The 15,135-nt window shown below is 38.5% G+C and overlaps 1 protein-coding gene across 1 annotated transcript in view; it reads left to right on the top strand.

The window, feature by feature from the left end:
* Positions 1-15,135, top strand: part of RAB2A (RAB2A, member RAS oncogene family) — a 47,242-nt gene that overhangs the window by 28,395 nt on the left and 3,712 nt on the right. Inside the window, exon 6 of the mRNA XM_035895869.1 lies at positions 3,415-3,526. Coding sequence (XP_035751762.1) covers positions 3,415-3,526 — 112 coding nt within the window. The remainder of the gene's footprint in view (positions 1-3,414; positions 3,527-15,135) is intronic.

Below are 15,135 nucleotides of genomic sequence, written 5' to 3'. Positions count from 1 at the left end.
TTAATAGGTAAAGCAATAGCCACGTGTGCAAGCAAAGCAAAACAAGGAATTCATTCCCTGCTCCCCATTGGCAGGCACCTCCAGGAAAGCAGGGCTCCATCACACATTAACAGTTACTTGGGAAGACAAACGTCATCGCTCCGAACATCCCCCCCTTCTTCCCGCAGCTTTACATGCTGAGCATGACAACATATGGTATGGGATATCCTTTGGTCAATTGGGGTCAGCTGTCCCGGCTGTGCCCCCTCCCAGCTTCTTCTGCATCTGCAGCCTACTTGCTGGTGGGGGGGGGGGGGGGGGGCAGTGAGAAGCAGAAGAGACCTTGACTCTGCGTAAGCACTGCTCAACAGGAATGAAAACATCCCTGTATTATCAAACACGTTTCCAGCACAAATCCAAAGCATAGCCCCATGCTGGCTACTATGAAGAAAAGTAACAATGTCCCAGCCAAAACCAGCACAAAGTATGTTACTCAATTTGTAAACTATTATTGACTTGGTCTTCTCATCATCTAGACTGTCCAGAGTTCTAAAATGGTTCCCTATTGATGCTGAGACTGTGATCAGTATTGAAGGTCTTTACAAAAACACATCAATGAATACATTAAGTTCATCTGTAATTTCTCTCGTTCTTGATCCAGTGAACTGTAGCATTATGTCTAGGTTTTTTTCCAGTATGTAGGGCTTTTCCAAATACCAAAAGCATCATCTCGGAATTTAATAACCCATTAGTTATGGGCCTTTGCCTAATTGACCTTAACTTGTCTCCATGCCTCAGCAATTCTTGAAGGTAAAGACGCCAGCTGAAATAACGGTGTGGATGCTTGTCCCTTAAAATTTAATGAACAGACAGATAATTTCTTAGATACTAGTGAGAAACAGCCTTATGGTAAAGAGAGTTGGGTTTTGCTGCTCTGGTCTGTTCACCTCTTCTTTTCTTCTTCCTCCTTCTGTTTTCTTCCCTCTTCCCCCCACCCTCTACCTCTCTCTGAAAAACATGTTAAGCATTAAGTAATTGTGAAGCTTATCCACATTTTTATATATAATCTGGAAAATTACTAACGATGTTCTTTTTAATTGAGGAATGTGATAAGCATAGTAGTCACAAATTAATATAAAAATGTAATCTCTTTTATTAAATGAAGCTTTAGTAAGCCCGTGATGTCCCTGACCAACTGTTCTTATGTTTATGTGAGTAAAAATATGACACTGAGAGAAACAGTAAAGTGTACTGTTTACTTGAGATAAGTACTACTTAAGTTTGCATACTTAGTTGACATCTGTAACTATTTGTGATTATTCTTAGCTGTTAAACTAAATTTTTGTGCCTTGCATTCTGCTGATGCAGACTGTACCACATGATTGTATGTTATAATATGCTACTTGCAGCTAGTTCAGTAATTCCCAGTTACAACTAGGTTTTATTCAAACAATAAAAAAATTATGTATTTTAAGTTACAGATTAAGGCGCTATGCGAAGTAAAAGTTCTTAAAGAAGCTTTTTAGAGGGGATTGTTTTCAAGCCTCAAAGAGGAGGATGAGAAAGAAACTCCTTCAAATATATTGCATTAGCCTGAAAGTGCGTTACAGGAGTTCTTACAGTAGGGCATGGGTGGAAGGAAGAACATGGACACTAGCACAATATTTTTGAAGGAATGAATTTTGTTCTTATGAGTCCCAAAAGTGCACTTGGTATATGTTTGTAGTACTGACTTATCGCTGGATTTGAAGAGTGTTGAGAATTTAAGCTGAAATATAATAGCTGTTTTTTTGAAAACATTACAAATACTAGCCTTAAAACATGACAAATACTGTACTTAATCTTCTTTCCAGAACAAAACATAGCTATATTGATCTAGTAAGACCAAATGCCTCGAATTATTGGAATGGAGAGAGGAAGACAACTGTGGTTAGTAGAAGCAGTTAAAGCTCTTTAAGAATATGTTTAGATACCAGTAGTGAGTTTTGACTGGGTTATCACTGCAGTTTTTGATGCACTATTTCAAGTCAAAAGAGTTGTTTATTTCTGGTCTATCATAGAGATAACACTGTAGTGAATCAAGGTTTTAAGTAAGATATTTTTGAGGGTAGGATGGTAGTAGAAAATAAAGATGTTGCTCAAGCTCAGGAATACAATGTCAGATAGCTATTTCAGGGACATGAGAATGAACACCTTGTTAAGATATCTTAAGCCTGAGGCTGAGATACTGGGAATGCTTACATATAATGAACATCAAGTTTAACAATGTTTGAGAAGACATTTCTTGTATCCTTATCTTCAAATGCTCCATGTTTAAATGATGTGCTGAATTGTCTTGACCCTATAACTCATCTGAGCTAGCATGTAGTTGTAAAAATAACAAAAACCTGCTTTGCTGCAAAATAGATGCCACAGTGAGTACTGTTTTATTTTTAAAACACATGTATGGCAGCACTGAAGCCCAGTATGGTACTTTTTACTGGTATTCTGGCTGCAAATTAAACCTCTGTATTTGCATGCTGTTTAGTTTAAAAAATGTGCGTCTAAGAAGGTATTTTTACATGCACAACTTAAATGAAACTTTATTTAAATATATTATATTTATGTATAAATGTAGCATTGTTATTGCTCAAGATGTAATATACTTACAAAGAAGAACAGAAACTGTGTACTCCTTGTTTCTAAAGAAGCTTTAAAAAGTAAAATATTTACGTGTCTATATGGCTTACAGAAGCAGATTAGTCTTTAGTCATCCAGTTGAAGAGGGCTTTTTTTCCTGTTCTTTTGTGTAATATTTAGCTTTCATCTAAACTACTTGGAAAGCAAGAAACAAGAGATAGTGTAACAGTCAATTCACGTTCTGCTGCTGTTAGAGAGCTAGGCCTGGAGTTTCAAAACCTAAATGCTAGCTTGTTGGAAGAACAGCGAATGTAGTTCAAAATAACTTTTAAGTGTCTTTATCAGAACAGAACAGAAATTGACTGTATGAAGTTTTTGTTACTGAATAGAAAAAATGAACTCTTATTTTAAAAATTACTTCTTAATATCATTAAGAAATCTTCTGTAAAACTCCCTTATCAATTCAGCTTCACAGTGTGGATTGGTACATATTTACCCAAGATGACAATGTCTAAAGTTAGCATTCAAGGAATAGCTAGATACATGCATCCTATTGAAAGCCATTCCATGAAGTCTTTGATAAGATCTATGTCAGCTAGGATTGATAGCTCAGGCAAGTGTGAATGTCTGTGGCTACTCCATGTACTGTAAGTGCAAGGTTTGCAGTAATTCTGCTTTATGTAAGGGCTAGAGTAGATACTCATATGTACATATAAGGCTGTAATGAGGGCTCTTGGCTTATAAGCATCTCTCTGAAGAATAGTATTTACATCGTCAGGTTAGATCATGCAACTAACTTACTTTTTTCCATCTTAGTGATTTAGAATCTAGACGAGAAGTCAAGAAAGAGGAAGGTGAAGCATTTGCACGAGAGCATGGACTTATCTTTATGGAGACATCTGCCAAAACTGCTTCCAATGTAGAGGAGGTAACTTTGCTTAACACTGGTATTTTTGTAAGACAGTTGCTTCGAATTGCACTTTGTTACTTGTACAGATACTATTCCTCTAGCTTTTGGATTACTTGACTTGAATTAACTACTCTTTAATTTATATTACAAGACAAACAGTGTCTACGCTGTGTCTGATTGCATGGCACTAATTATATTGTTGACACTCTAGTATACTTGTTCTTTTTTAAAATATTTGATCAGAGAAATGGGTACTTCTGTGTGTCATGAAATCTGAAAAGTAAAACTAGGATAGATTTGCTAGTCCAAAGCAATCCAAGCTATTGGTGTCCTTGGCAGATGTCAATCTAACCTGTTCTAAAGACCTCTGATATTTCATAAGCTCTTCAGAGCAATCTGTCGCAATGTTTTGGTATTTGTATTGTTGTCATCTTTCCCCTCCGCTACGTAGCACAAATCTTCTTTGCTGCAATTCATGCACACAATTTGTTTTTCTGTCCTCTACAGAGCTGCTGAAGAGGTTGTTATCTTGGTTGCTGTAGTCTGCTATGTACTTGAATAAGTTTTTCAGTCTTTGCTACTTTAGTGTAAAGAACTTAAGTCTTTTGAAGTTTTGCTTATAGTTCACATTTCTGGACATATGTGAGTTCTTGCATATCTCACCTTGATTTACTGCATGCCTTTCTTGAAGTGTGGTTGTGATGGGTTGACCTCAGCCAGCAACTAAGAGCCCCTCCAGTTGCTTGCTCACTCTCTTGTCCAGTGGGATGGGGAAAGGAACCAGAAAGAGCCAAAGTGAGGAAAAACTCAGGGGCTGAGAGAGTTTAATCAGCTTCCCACAAATGGATTGATTCCCAGCCAGTCTTCTGAGCAACAGCTAATTTGGAAAGACTGCCCTTTGGTTTTTATTGTTAAGCATGATGTCATATAATATGAAATACCCTTAGGCCAATTCTGGTTAGCTGTCCTGGCTGTGTCCCACCTCTGCCCCCCACAGATTTTGCCTACCCCAAGCTTAATGACTGCAGGAGGCAGAGTAAGAAACTGAAAAACTTAACGCTGTGCAAGCATTGCTTATCAGTAGCTAACTGGTGTGTTAGTCACAAGTCCAAAACACAGCACCATACAGGCTTCTGTAAAGAAAACTAACTCCATCCTAGCCAGACACAGTACAGTGGTGGACAAAGAGCTCCAGCTGAGACGTTTGTGTGATGTAAAGCAGAAAGGTTGCTTCATGCATCTTTCAGGCCCATACTCAGTTTATACATTGTCATTTACTAATCTTTTTTTATAGCATCATGACGTAGTTCAGCTTCTCATGCTACATGATCTGCCCTTACTCTTTTCCAAAATTGTTCTAAATGCAAAATGGTGGATAACCAAGGTATTCTTTTAGTGGTAAAGCCTTCTAGTTTTGAAACATTTACTGTTTTTTGAAAAGTTATACCAAGAGTAACAAACAAAAAAACTGTGGGATTTGGGGGGAAGAAATATCCCCATAATTACTTAGCAGCATTTTTAATCCATGCTGATAAATCACTGGTGACTATAGTGTATCATGCATGGCTTATGTAGTTAACCATTGCAGTGCCAGGATACCTGTAGAAATACTTAGTCAAACATGTCTGTGTAAGATATAGCATCAGCAGTGTTGAAAGAGCAGGTGATTTTGATTGATACAAGGATATAGCTCCAGGACAAAATGATAGATGTAGTTTCTAACTAGATAAGAGCAAAGACGTACGCAAACAAAAGTTCACATGAAAACAGCTTCAGAAATATCTAAGAATTTGTCATGGTTTAACCCCAGCTGGAAACTAAGCCCCACGCAGCTGTTTGCTCACCCTCTCCCCACCCCCGGGGGGGGGTGGGGGGGAGAATCAGAAGAGTAGAAGTGAGAAAACTTGTGGGTTGAGATAAAGACAGTTTAATAGGTAAAAGAAAAGCCATGTGTGCAAGCAAGGCAAAACAAGGAATTCATTCCCTGCTTCCCATTGGCAGGCAGGTGTTCAGCCATCTCTGGGAAAGCAGGGCTCCATCACACATAATGGCTACTTGGGAAGACTAACGCTGTTACTCCAAATGTCCCTGCCTTCCTCCTCCTTCCCCCAGCTTTCTATTGCAGAGTGTGATGTCATATGGTATGGGTTATCTCCTTGGTCAGTTGGGGTCAGCTGTCCTGGCTGCGTCTCCCTTACCAACTTCTTGTGCACCCCCAGCCCACTCACTGGTGGGGTGGGGTGAGAAGCCGAAGACACCTTGACTCTGCAAGCACTGCTCAGCAATAACAAAAACATCCCTGTGTTATCAACCCTGTTTCCAGCACAAATCCAAAACATAACCCCATACTGGCTGCTATGAAGAAAATTAACTCTGTCCCAGCCAGAACCAGCACAGAATTATTTGCTCCTATCATCCTCTGTTCTTTTCTGAACTCTGTATTTAACAAAGTCTTATGGAATGGTAAAACTAATGTTTAAGATTTATTTTTAATTCAGTTATCAGCCTTCTGTCCTTACCCATCAATAGGGAATGTTTGTCAAAATGGGTGCTTTGGAAAAAGACATTTTACTGTAAGGCCTGTGCACATACACAAATGGAAATGCATAGATACAACAGGCTAGAACATTCCCAGATAACAACTGGTATCTTGTTTTCTCTTTCCCAAAAGAGGGATTTTACCATACAGGGATCATGTAGTTGACTAATAAAGCCTTGGCCTGCTGCATTTGCACCTATGTTGCATTGCTTAGTGGTTGCTATACATAACAAAGTAGTAATGGAAGTGTATTTCTGGGTATTGAAGGAAGTAATGTAAGTGAGATTGCTAGGAAAAGTGACAACAAAGAAGCTATGCAATATCCAGTAATAGGGCTTAAACTATTCTTCCACCCATTTAAGAGAAATAGTTAGATCCAACTTTGAGATATCTGTCCAATGTAGAATTAGGAAGAATATCCATTTTTCCTGGCCAAACTTGTTTTGTGGACTAAACGTTTTTTTTCTCATTACACAGCTGGTTCTCAAACTTTGCTTTCTGAATCTGAGGCAAAAGTACTTATGGCAAAAAGAGTCAAAACTGTTAAGTGTTTAGAAGTAATCATCCTGGATTGTTCATCTTGGAAGCCCTTCCTCCAGCCACTTGAATCCTGTAGTCCTTGTAGCCTACCTCAGTATGTGGAAGCAGTCTACCTCGTTTTAAACATACAAGGCTGCTCGAAATACTACTTTCCAGAAATTTGTTTGTTTATTTTAACAAAAATACTTTAATGCATGTTTTAGAGTAGAAAATGGGGTAAGCTCATCATCGTTAGTATGGCTGCTTGTATCAGTAATTTCTGAAGTAGTAAGGGAAACTTCTCAGGCAGTTCTAAAACCTTCTGATGTAATCCTTCATGGAAAAAATTAAAATAATTTCAGAAGTGTTCTGAATCAAATGACTTTGCTTTGTAAAAAAGCAAAGTTATTGCAGTCTGATCTTTTTTTTGAACTGCTCACTGCATCTTCAAGTCTCTTTAGTTTATAGAAGATGGATTTCTCTATATCATATCTTTTGGTTGACATCAGTAAGTCTCACCACTGTACAGCTTGAGTCCTACAGGTGTAAAGAAACTGTAGCGAGTGCTTTTTATCCATTTTAATTATGCTTGAGACACTATTAGCTGTATGATTACTCTATTGTTCTCCATCCTGCACAGTTAGTGCTACTTTAGTAGGGGCATTTCTACAGCATCTACAGATCTGGCATGCAGCTCTTAAATTTAGTCTGGACGTAGACTAGAGACAACAATACCTGGCCCTGCAGCAACAGGGCTAGTAACCGTGTGGCTCTTGCACGCTGAATGACAAGTTCTTGTCACTGGGGAATTCAGGAGGGGCAACGTGGCATTACAAACGGGTTGTGCTACATAAGTTAATGGACAGATCTCCATTGCAAAGCACATGCAGATAGCCACGGAAGTCTTACGGTCCTAGTCAGTGCCGTTCAGCGTAGACTACTTGCATTTTATGCAGATGTAATACTAAAACACAGCAGCACGTGGGAGTGTCTCTCCTGTGTTGTACAACAGTTAAATGGCCAGAGGAGACCTTTTGCCTAATGGATTTTTTTCATCTCTCTAGTTGAAAGTATATGTTTCTCTGTCAAAAGTGAGAAGACAAGCCTCTAGACTTTGTTTTTATCAGTTTGACGTTGTTTCTGACCCAAATTTATCTTACCTTGTGTCATAAATGTCTGTTGTAGATGTTTGCAAGCTAATGGTGGAGTCTTCAGCAGTTTCTATATAAGAACAAATCTGCTTCTGTTGCTAATGTTATTTAAGCTGTTTCCCTTGTTTAAACCTTATTTCCACCACTGTTAATGCCTTAGTCAATCTCTAGCCATAGCAGTACATTGGCTTCTTCAGTGCTTGGATCTTAAGACAGTTTAGAAATGTTCATAGTGTTCTTTGGGATTGTGTCTTGGAACCTACACCTTGGGTAGAAATGTTTAGGAGTGGAGAATATCCTGTTTGTCTTGTGGAAGGCTGTTAGGGGATGTTTATACCCTGTTTGCACAATAGGTAATTGATAGTTGGAGCGGGAAATAGATGTAGGCTCTTCCTTTGTAGTTTCTGCGGAAGCTTCTAAGAATTCAGGGTGGTAACAGAGTGAAATCATCATGTTTAATATGGAATGGGTGAAAAGAGTTTCTGAATCATTGGGAGGATAGAAGGATTACTGGGGGTGGGGAGGCAGTTAAGCACAGGGTTATAACTTGACTGCTGTGCAAGGCAGTTAAACTAGTCTCTTCAGTGGTATCATACTTACTTAAACAGGTTTTTTGTTGTCGTTGAGTTCCTTCTAGCCTCTGTCTAAAGCTATCGAGATAGCCAACTGTCAAAATGTAACTGAATTGCTGTGCTTTTTTCTTCAGTGATTTCTAAGCTAGTATCACTAGTGCATTTTTTTCTTTACAATTCTGTGTAAGAAAAAAAAAAAATCTCAACTATGTTTTGGAGATGTTCAGTAATGTATGCCCTGAGCATGGCTGTTGGATTTCTTCCAGTAGAATGCATAGTTAAATTTGACCTGAAACATTGAACTTGTTTTTAATGCATGCTGAAAGTAATCTAGTGTTAACTTGTAGAATCTTGGTTATCATACCTGTTCTACTTTTTAGAATTGTGGATGGAAGGGTGTATGCTCTGAAGTACTGTTTGCAGAATTTAATGTTACTTACGTAATCCTTTTTTTCGAAGAAAAGACTGTGATGCCTATTAGTAGGCTTTTCACTTGTTTGCGCTCAAGTCTGAGGTCCAAACCTCAAGCATCTTCGCACTTGTTTTAATCGTAACATCAGTTATTTTCCTACCTTGCATTAAAACTACGCATAATACTTAAGAATTTTTTCTCTCATTTGCAAGAGACATTAACAATTTTATCACATTTGTTTTTTTCATTGGTAGTTCAACAACAGTGTATGACTGTTAATTGCAGTCTTATCTGAAACATGCAGTTCAGAGCTTGCTGAGTGGTTTCTGTTTGGGTAACGTCTAACACTTGCAGGGGCAGAATAGAATCATCTGCGTGAACTCAGGGTGACCATGGAGCCTCCTACAGCACACAATACTTATCTTTGTGTCCCTGGAATATCGCTTGTTTGAATCCACTTACATGCACTGATTCTCAAGAAATAAAGATACCTAGCTGTACTTGGGAAGCTGGAATAACTTTGTGCATTCGTCTTGCACTCCATACAGCTACTTTTAATAATGATTAATGTGATCAGCCTTAAAGAAAAGTTTTCTGGATTCTGGTCAAACCAGTACTAGACACCATCGCTGTCCAGAAGCTGATCTCACTTGAGTTGTACTAGCGTATCACTGATTCCTGGTGTGGGAGTTGGTTTTAGTAAGTTGTTTCCCATATGGAGGGGATTATATAGGCCCATGCCAGGCTTTCATCTTAAAAGAATATTGTCTTTGTTATTCCAAGTTGTCTGCACATAGATAAATTCAATAATGGATTCATTATTTAGGACTAAATCTGAATAGACTTAACGGTTTTGACTGAGCAGTGGAGCACTTCTGCTACATGTAGCTGGATGGTCATTCAATGGTTTTGTTCCAGCTGTAACTTTATTTTCTCTTCAGGCGGTTTCTTTCATACTTTTGCTTAAGTGGATAATGAATATTCAAAACCCCTGTAGCTTGAACAGCAGCACTACTTGGTCACAGATAAGGGAAGGAAGATGGCCTTGAAGGGTAAAAATGAAAATCTCATGGAAATATGAGATCCTTAGCAGCTTCCAAATTTGAACTGATTTTTAGAAGTGTTTATGTCCCTTCCCTAAGCACAACTAATTGCAGGTAAACAAACAGTTGTTTGACCTGGTAATACAGTTAGCAAGGATTTAATTAATAAAACTTGAAAATCCTAGGATGTTAATACCTTTCATAGTAAGGCGAAGTGACACACAAGACATAATCTGACTAGAACTTGCAAAAGAGCAGGATTTCTAGTTTGTGAGAGTCTTTAAAAAAAACCCCAACAGTTATATTTATCTTAGCTTCTATCAAAATCAGTATTCCTTCAGGTTCCTTGAAATCAAAGTTCTGTGACCTTTCAGCTCTGTGAAGCTGGCACTTTTTCTCCCATGAGAAAATAGAGAGGTGAGGCTCATGTCGGTTGGTTCAGCTGTGGGAGAGAGAAGGAGCAGGACACGTGGCTCCAGCAAAGATTCACAGCTTTTACGTCCTTGTGGCAAACCCTTGGACCATGCCCCAGCTGCGCAGTGAGGAGCACTGGCTCTGCCACAGTTCTTGGGGCTTCTGGGCATCCCAAGGTGTAATCAGAATAAAAAGTCTCAGTTAATCGAGGGTTCCAAGCTTTATCGAAGAGCATGAGAAGTGTGATATAGCTGCCTGCATGAGCTGTGGAGTCTGATGGAGAGATGGATCCTTAGTGCTGGGGGGTTTTATCTTCTTTTTTCCTTGGGTGCTCTGTCCTTTCTAACTGTTCAACAGCAGCTGCAGGACTTCTCGAGACACTTTGAGCTCTAGTAATGTGCAGTAATGTGCATATTCCCAATAAGTTTGTCAGAAAGATTGCACTTCAGTTGATGCATATCAACAAATTGCTGTCAAGTTCTGTTTTGTCCCTGTGCACCTTTACTTCAAAAATAACAACGGATGTGTTGGGGTGCTTTTTGAGGTGTAGGTTCATTATAGAGCACCGTCCTGGTGCTTGATAATTAACTCCTCTGTAGCCCCTTTAGTGACCTAGGCTTCTTTCTGAAGGATCATTTGGTTGTAAAAAGTATTTTCTTACTGTGCATAAAACAGCTGCTCAGAGGTTTGGGATCTCGCTCTATTAAGTGGCCGTCCGGCACCACTTATACACTGGGATGATGAATGCTCTAGGGATGAATCCATTTGTGATCCATGTTGTTACTGTTTCCAAATTCATTCTTTAATACTGGAGTAACCTAACTATATTGTGTCTTACTGCTTAAAGATAAGACAGGAAATTGTGAAGGGGGAGGAAATTCTAGCTGTTGGCTGACCACAGAGGTAGGGTCACACTCCAGAATTTGTGAGATATTTAACCTTTAAGCATTCTTCATTTAATTCTAAGAAAGCATTCAGAAATTATGACTGCCCAATTTGTATTTCAAGGCACTAAATTTAACTTTCATATTGCCACCAGAGGGCAGCATGTTACATGAGCTGGCAGGGCAGAACCTGATAATATTCTGACTTGAAGCAAAGGTGAACTTGTAAAATCTGAGTTTTAAGAAGTATCAGTGATCCATTTACATTTTTCCTGTTATGTTCAGCTTGCAGTTAAGTGTGCAAATACTCAGCGTGGCGTTAGCATTCTGAGAAAGAGAAGTGACGTTATTGACACCTGCCAAGTGAAAACTAAATGTAGCTGTTCTGTAACTTGCAGTCTGGTGCCTTTAGCTTATTATTACTCCTGCTTACAACTTCCGTAAGACAGAGGTATTGGTAACTTGCTCCCTTACTTCCTATGGTGTTTTTACTAGTTACAGAATTCATTCTTCCCATTTTTGTCTCAAGGGTGGTAAACCTACATTACTTGTTGACTTTGTCATCCATAAAATGGATGTCAAAGTTGATTTAATTCTGTGTTCATGTCTTTAGGATTAATTTATCTTAAATGCAGCATCTGTACTGCTTGGTAGTTGGGGTTTTGAGGGTTTGTGGTTTTTTTTTTTTTGAGGTGAACATTGTGAGACTTGACTTTTCGATCCCCACGTAGCAATAAGATCTAGGAAACTCTTTATACAGATCATCTAAAGTGGTATTACACTGGTATATTTGGAGTCAAAAACCTCCTTCACTAGCTTTGCAGTAGGTGCAGGTGTGACACAACAGGCAGATCACATCTTACAAGACTCACTTTCCCACTTGTATGGGAATATAATTTTCCTCGGCAGAGTATTACTGTTATTTGAGAACCTAGTCATAATGTGACCACAACTGAAAAAGATGCTATATGAAAACAAATCACTGAATAACTTTGTATACAACATTTTTTTTAATGCTGTGGTACAGATACATTCAGTAGTCTCATGTAAAAGCATCAATAATATGTGATTTAGAAAGATTAAAACCAAGAGTTAAACATTAAATGTAGACCTTTTCTTGACGTTACATTGTTTTCTTTAATTTTCCTGAAACGCAGTCTAGAATTTTTATATTTGGAAGTCTAACATACTGGTTTTGCAAAAGTCTCTCTCTCTCTCCCCTTCTTATGAGTAATGGAGGTACTGTGTACCAGGACCTTGCCGTTTTCCAGGTGACTTGAGTATAAATTCAGATGGAATCATAGAATCATTTGGTTGGAAAAGACCTTTAAGATCATTGAGCCCAACCATACCTGCCCACTACTAAACCATGTCCCTATATCTGGTACTGCCTTTCCTGGGGAGGTGAAAATAAACCTGGACCTGAGTTGATTTGGGGTGGAAGTGGCTTGAGTATCTTTAGTAACAGCAGCATTACGGGAATGTACAGTGCGACTGCAGTAGGCTTGGTAGGCAGCCAGCCGAGCCTGTGTGGGCTTACTGGTCGAGGTCTTGTGTTGTGTGGAAGTGGCTAAACTGCACCTGGATCCAAGTTGGCGTGAGAAGTGCTACAGCTGTGTTCTTGCAGTCCCCTGCACATGGTCTAATAAATCCAAACTGGATTTGAGGGGAAACCGCTCTGTCTTTCTGCATCCATGGCTCAGTTAATCTGCAAATAGGATAAACTGCCCATAAATAATTGAGAGTTTATAGTATACTGCATGTTCCAGATAAGAGTTAGAACGTGCAGTATTAAAAGAGATTTTTGGAAGTAGTCAATTATAGCAAGTTCACCTTCTTGTCCTTGCTAATTGGGGCAGTAGCGTGCAATGCCAAAATTTGATGTGATATTCTTAAAGCAAGGAGGCTGCTGTTTTCAATAAAGTTCTCAGGTGGTTATTTTGAGTCCACTTACACTTTGAAGCGTAAGCTAACTTAAAATACATGGATGCAAGAAAAAAATGGAAGTCTCAAGGGATGCAAGTCTCCTTTCATGGCTGATTAGTAGTAATTTTTCAGAATCCATACCAACTGAAGAAAACATGAGGTAGATTTATTATGTGCTATATTCTTGTCAAACCATTGTTTTCAAATAGGAATTATTTATATGTGACCCAGTGCAGCCTGGCATTTTGCCATGCAGAATAACAGTACGGTGCTGTTTTAACACTTATAGGTGGTGCACCAGAATCACGGATGGGAATGTGGTAGGCAAATTATGTACTTTCCAGACAACTGAAATGATAGAACTGAGATGAATGGGATATTTGGATTTTTTCAGATCAACGGTTTCTTAGGCAATATGTTTAATGTTAAAATAGACTGTACTGAACTCGGTGTGCTTTTTTGCTTTGTACAGTACATGTGTAACAGCTGGGGGAGGGGGGGCAGGAATTGAGCGTTGCTAAATCATGCTATGCTTTCCAGTGCAGTCTATTTTTTGTGAGGATAAGGTACATTCATGCAGTGGTCTGTTCTTGAGTGTAGCATCCAGAAGATATTTTATACTCAGTTGTGTTAGTTTGTAGTCTGTTAAAATTCTCGCTATGTTGGTCTAAAGTAATTTTTATAGATCTAATGTAATTCTCATGAAATTAATTCTAAGAACCTAGGTATACTTAGCCAACATATTCTAGAACTGTTAGAAGTGCCAATTGTTAAGTGCTTGTTTACATGAAGTTATCATAACACATTTTTAAGACTTCAAGTTCTGTTTAATGTCCCCCTAAAATAGAAGCAAGCAAGTATCCTCACAGGTTCCAGCTGTGTGAATTCCCAAAGTTTTTGACTTGCACCTTTCAGTAGGCCCATGTATGAGGCCATTACAGTAATTAGTGTGTTATCAGAAACCAAGATAAGTTTGAATTTTTTTTTCTTACATTGAAAACTTAAGTTTCTGAGGAATTTGAATCGATTTGTAGCTGGCTGAAAGCCAATTTTTCTCCTCAACTCTAGCGCGCGTTTGAAAAACGAACTCACTTCCTAAGTGCCTTGTGAATCTGCAATGATTAATTCTTCTCATTATTTTGCTGCAAATTCTCATGACCCTCTGTGATGATTCGATCACCCACTTAGAGTTTATGCATATTCATATCTTTCCGCTCCTGCTGCAGTCGTTCAAGTCTCCTTCACTGGCTGTGGTGTGTGCTTGGTGCAGTAATTGAGCTGCAGTAGATTGATTACTCTGGGGAGCTGTAAGGCCTTTAAAGGTGAAAACATATCAGTCCTGTTAATTAGGAAACAAAGCTCTGGTGGCAAGTTCAGCAGTCAAATGCTTCCAGTGTAGAAATGAGGAAAGGTATGATTTGTTCCTCTCCATGAACCCTGTTTACTTTTTTATATTTGAATTAGGTCTGTATTTTCTCGAAGAGGCTTGTGCAGAAGATAGCGTATCTTGTATGAGTGCATGGTGTTGGTATTTTAAAACAAAAAGACCTATATGTTTGATACTGAGTGTAATTATTAGCTGCTGTTAATCACCTCTTAAATGATACATTATTTTAGGCATTACTTGACCTATAAAGTTAAATGAGAGATGAAGAATGGAATAATTGATTGTAAACTTTAACCAAAAACATTTACATCATTCAGTTTTTCAGACCTGAATGTCAAAGTCTTTTTCTCTGAATTAAACCAATACATTTTCAGAAATCATAATAAAACCTGGGGTCTCTCCTTTCTACTATTAAGATGTCGATTGCCTATCGTGTGCAAGATTAATTAAAGAGAATATGTTCTTAAAATTAGGTGAATATTAAATGATAGCATAAGGTTTCATCCAGCAGACAGCATCCTTACATCATCATTGTAAGTACCCTGTGGTTTTATGTTGCTAAGCACTCTAATCTAGAGTGGCCTATTACAAAGATATTAAGGGTAGGGGAAACCATCTGCCACACAATCTATCCATAAGGGTCAGAAATAAATAATTTAAAAGTAATTTATATATCTTAAAACCCACTTTTTCCCTGTAATTACTGGACAACAGATTGTAGAATACAGATGTTGTGAAAATGCCACTGTTTTTGTAAACAGCGTGCAATCCATTGCTACT

Source organism: Egretta garzetta, unplaced genomic scaffold (assembly GCF_000687185.1).
Source record: "Egretta garzetta isolate BGI_Z169 unplaced genomic scaffold, ASM68718v1 scaffold340, whole genome shotgun sequence".
NCBI lineage: Eukaryota > Metazoa > Chordata > Aves > Pelecaniformes > Ardeidae > Egretta > Egretta garzetta.
This window is presented reverse-complemented; position numbering and strand designations above follow the sequence as displayed.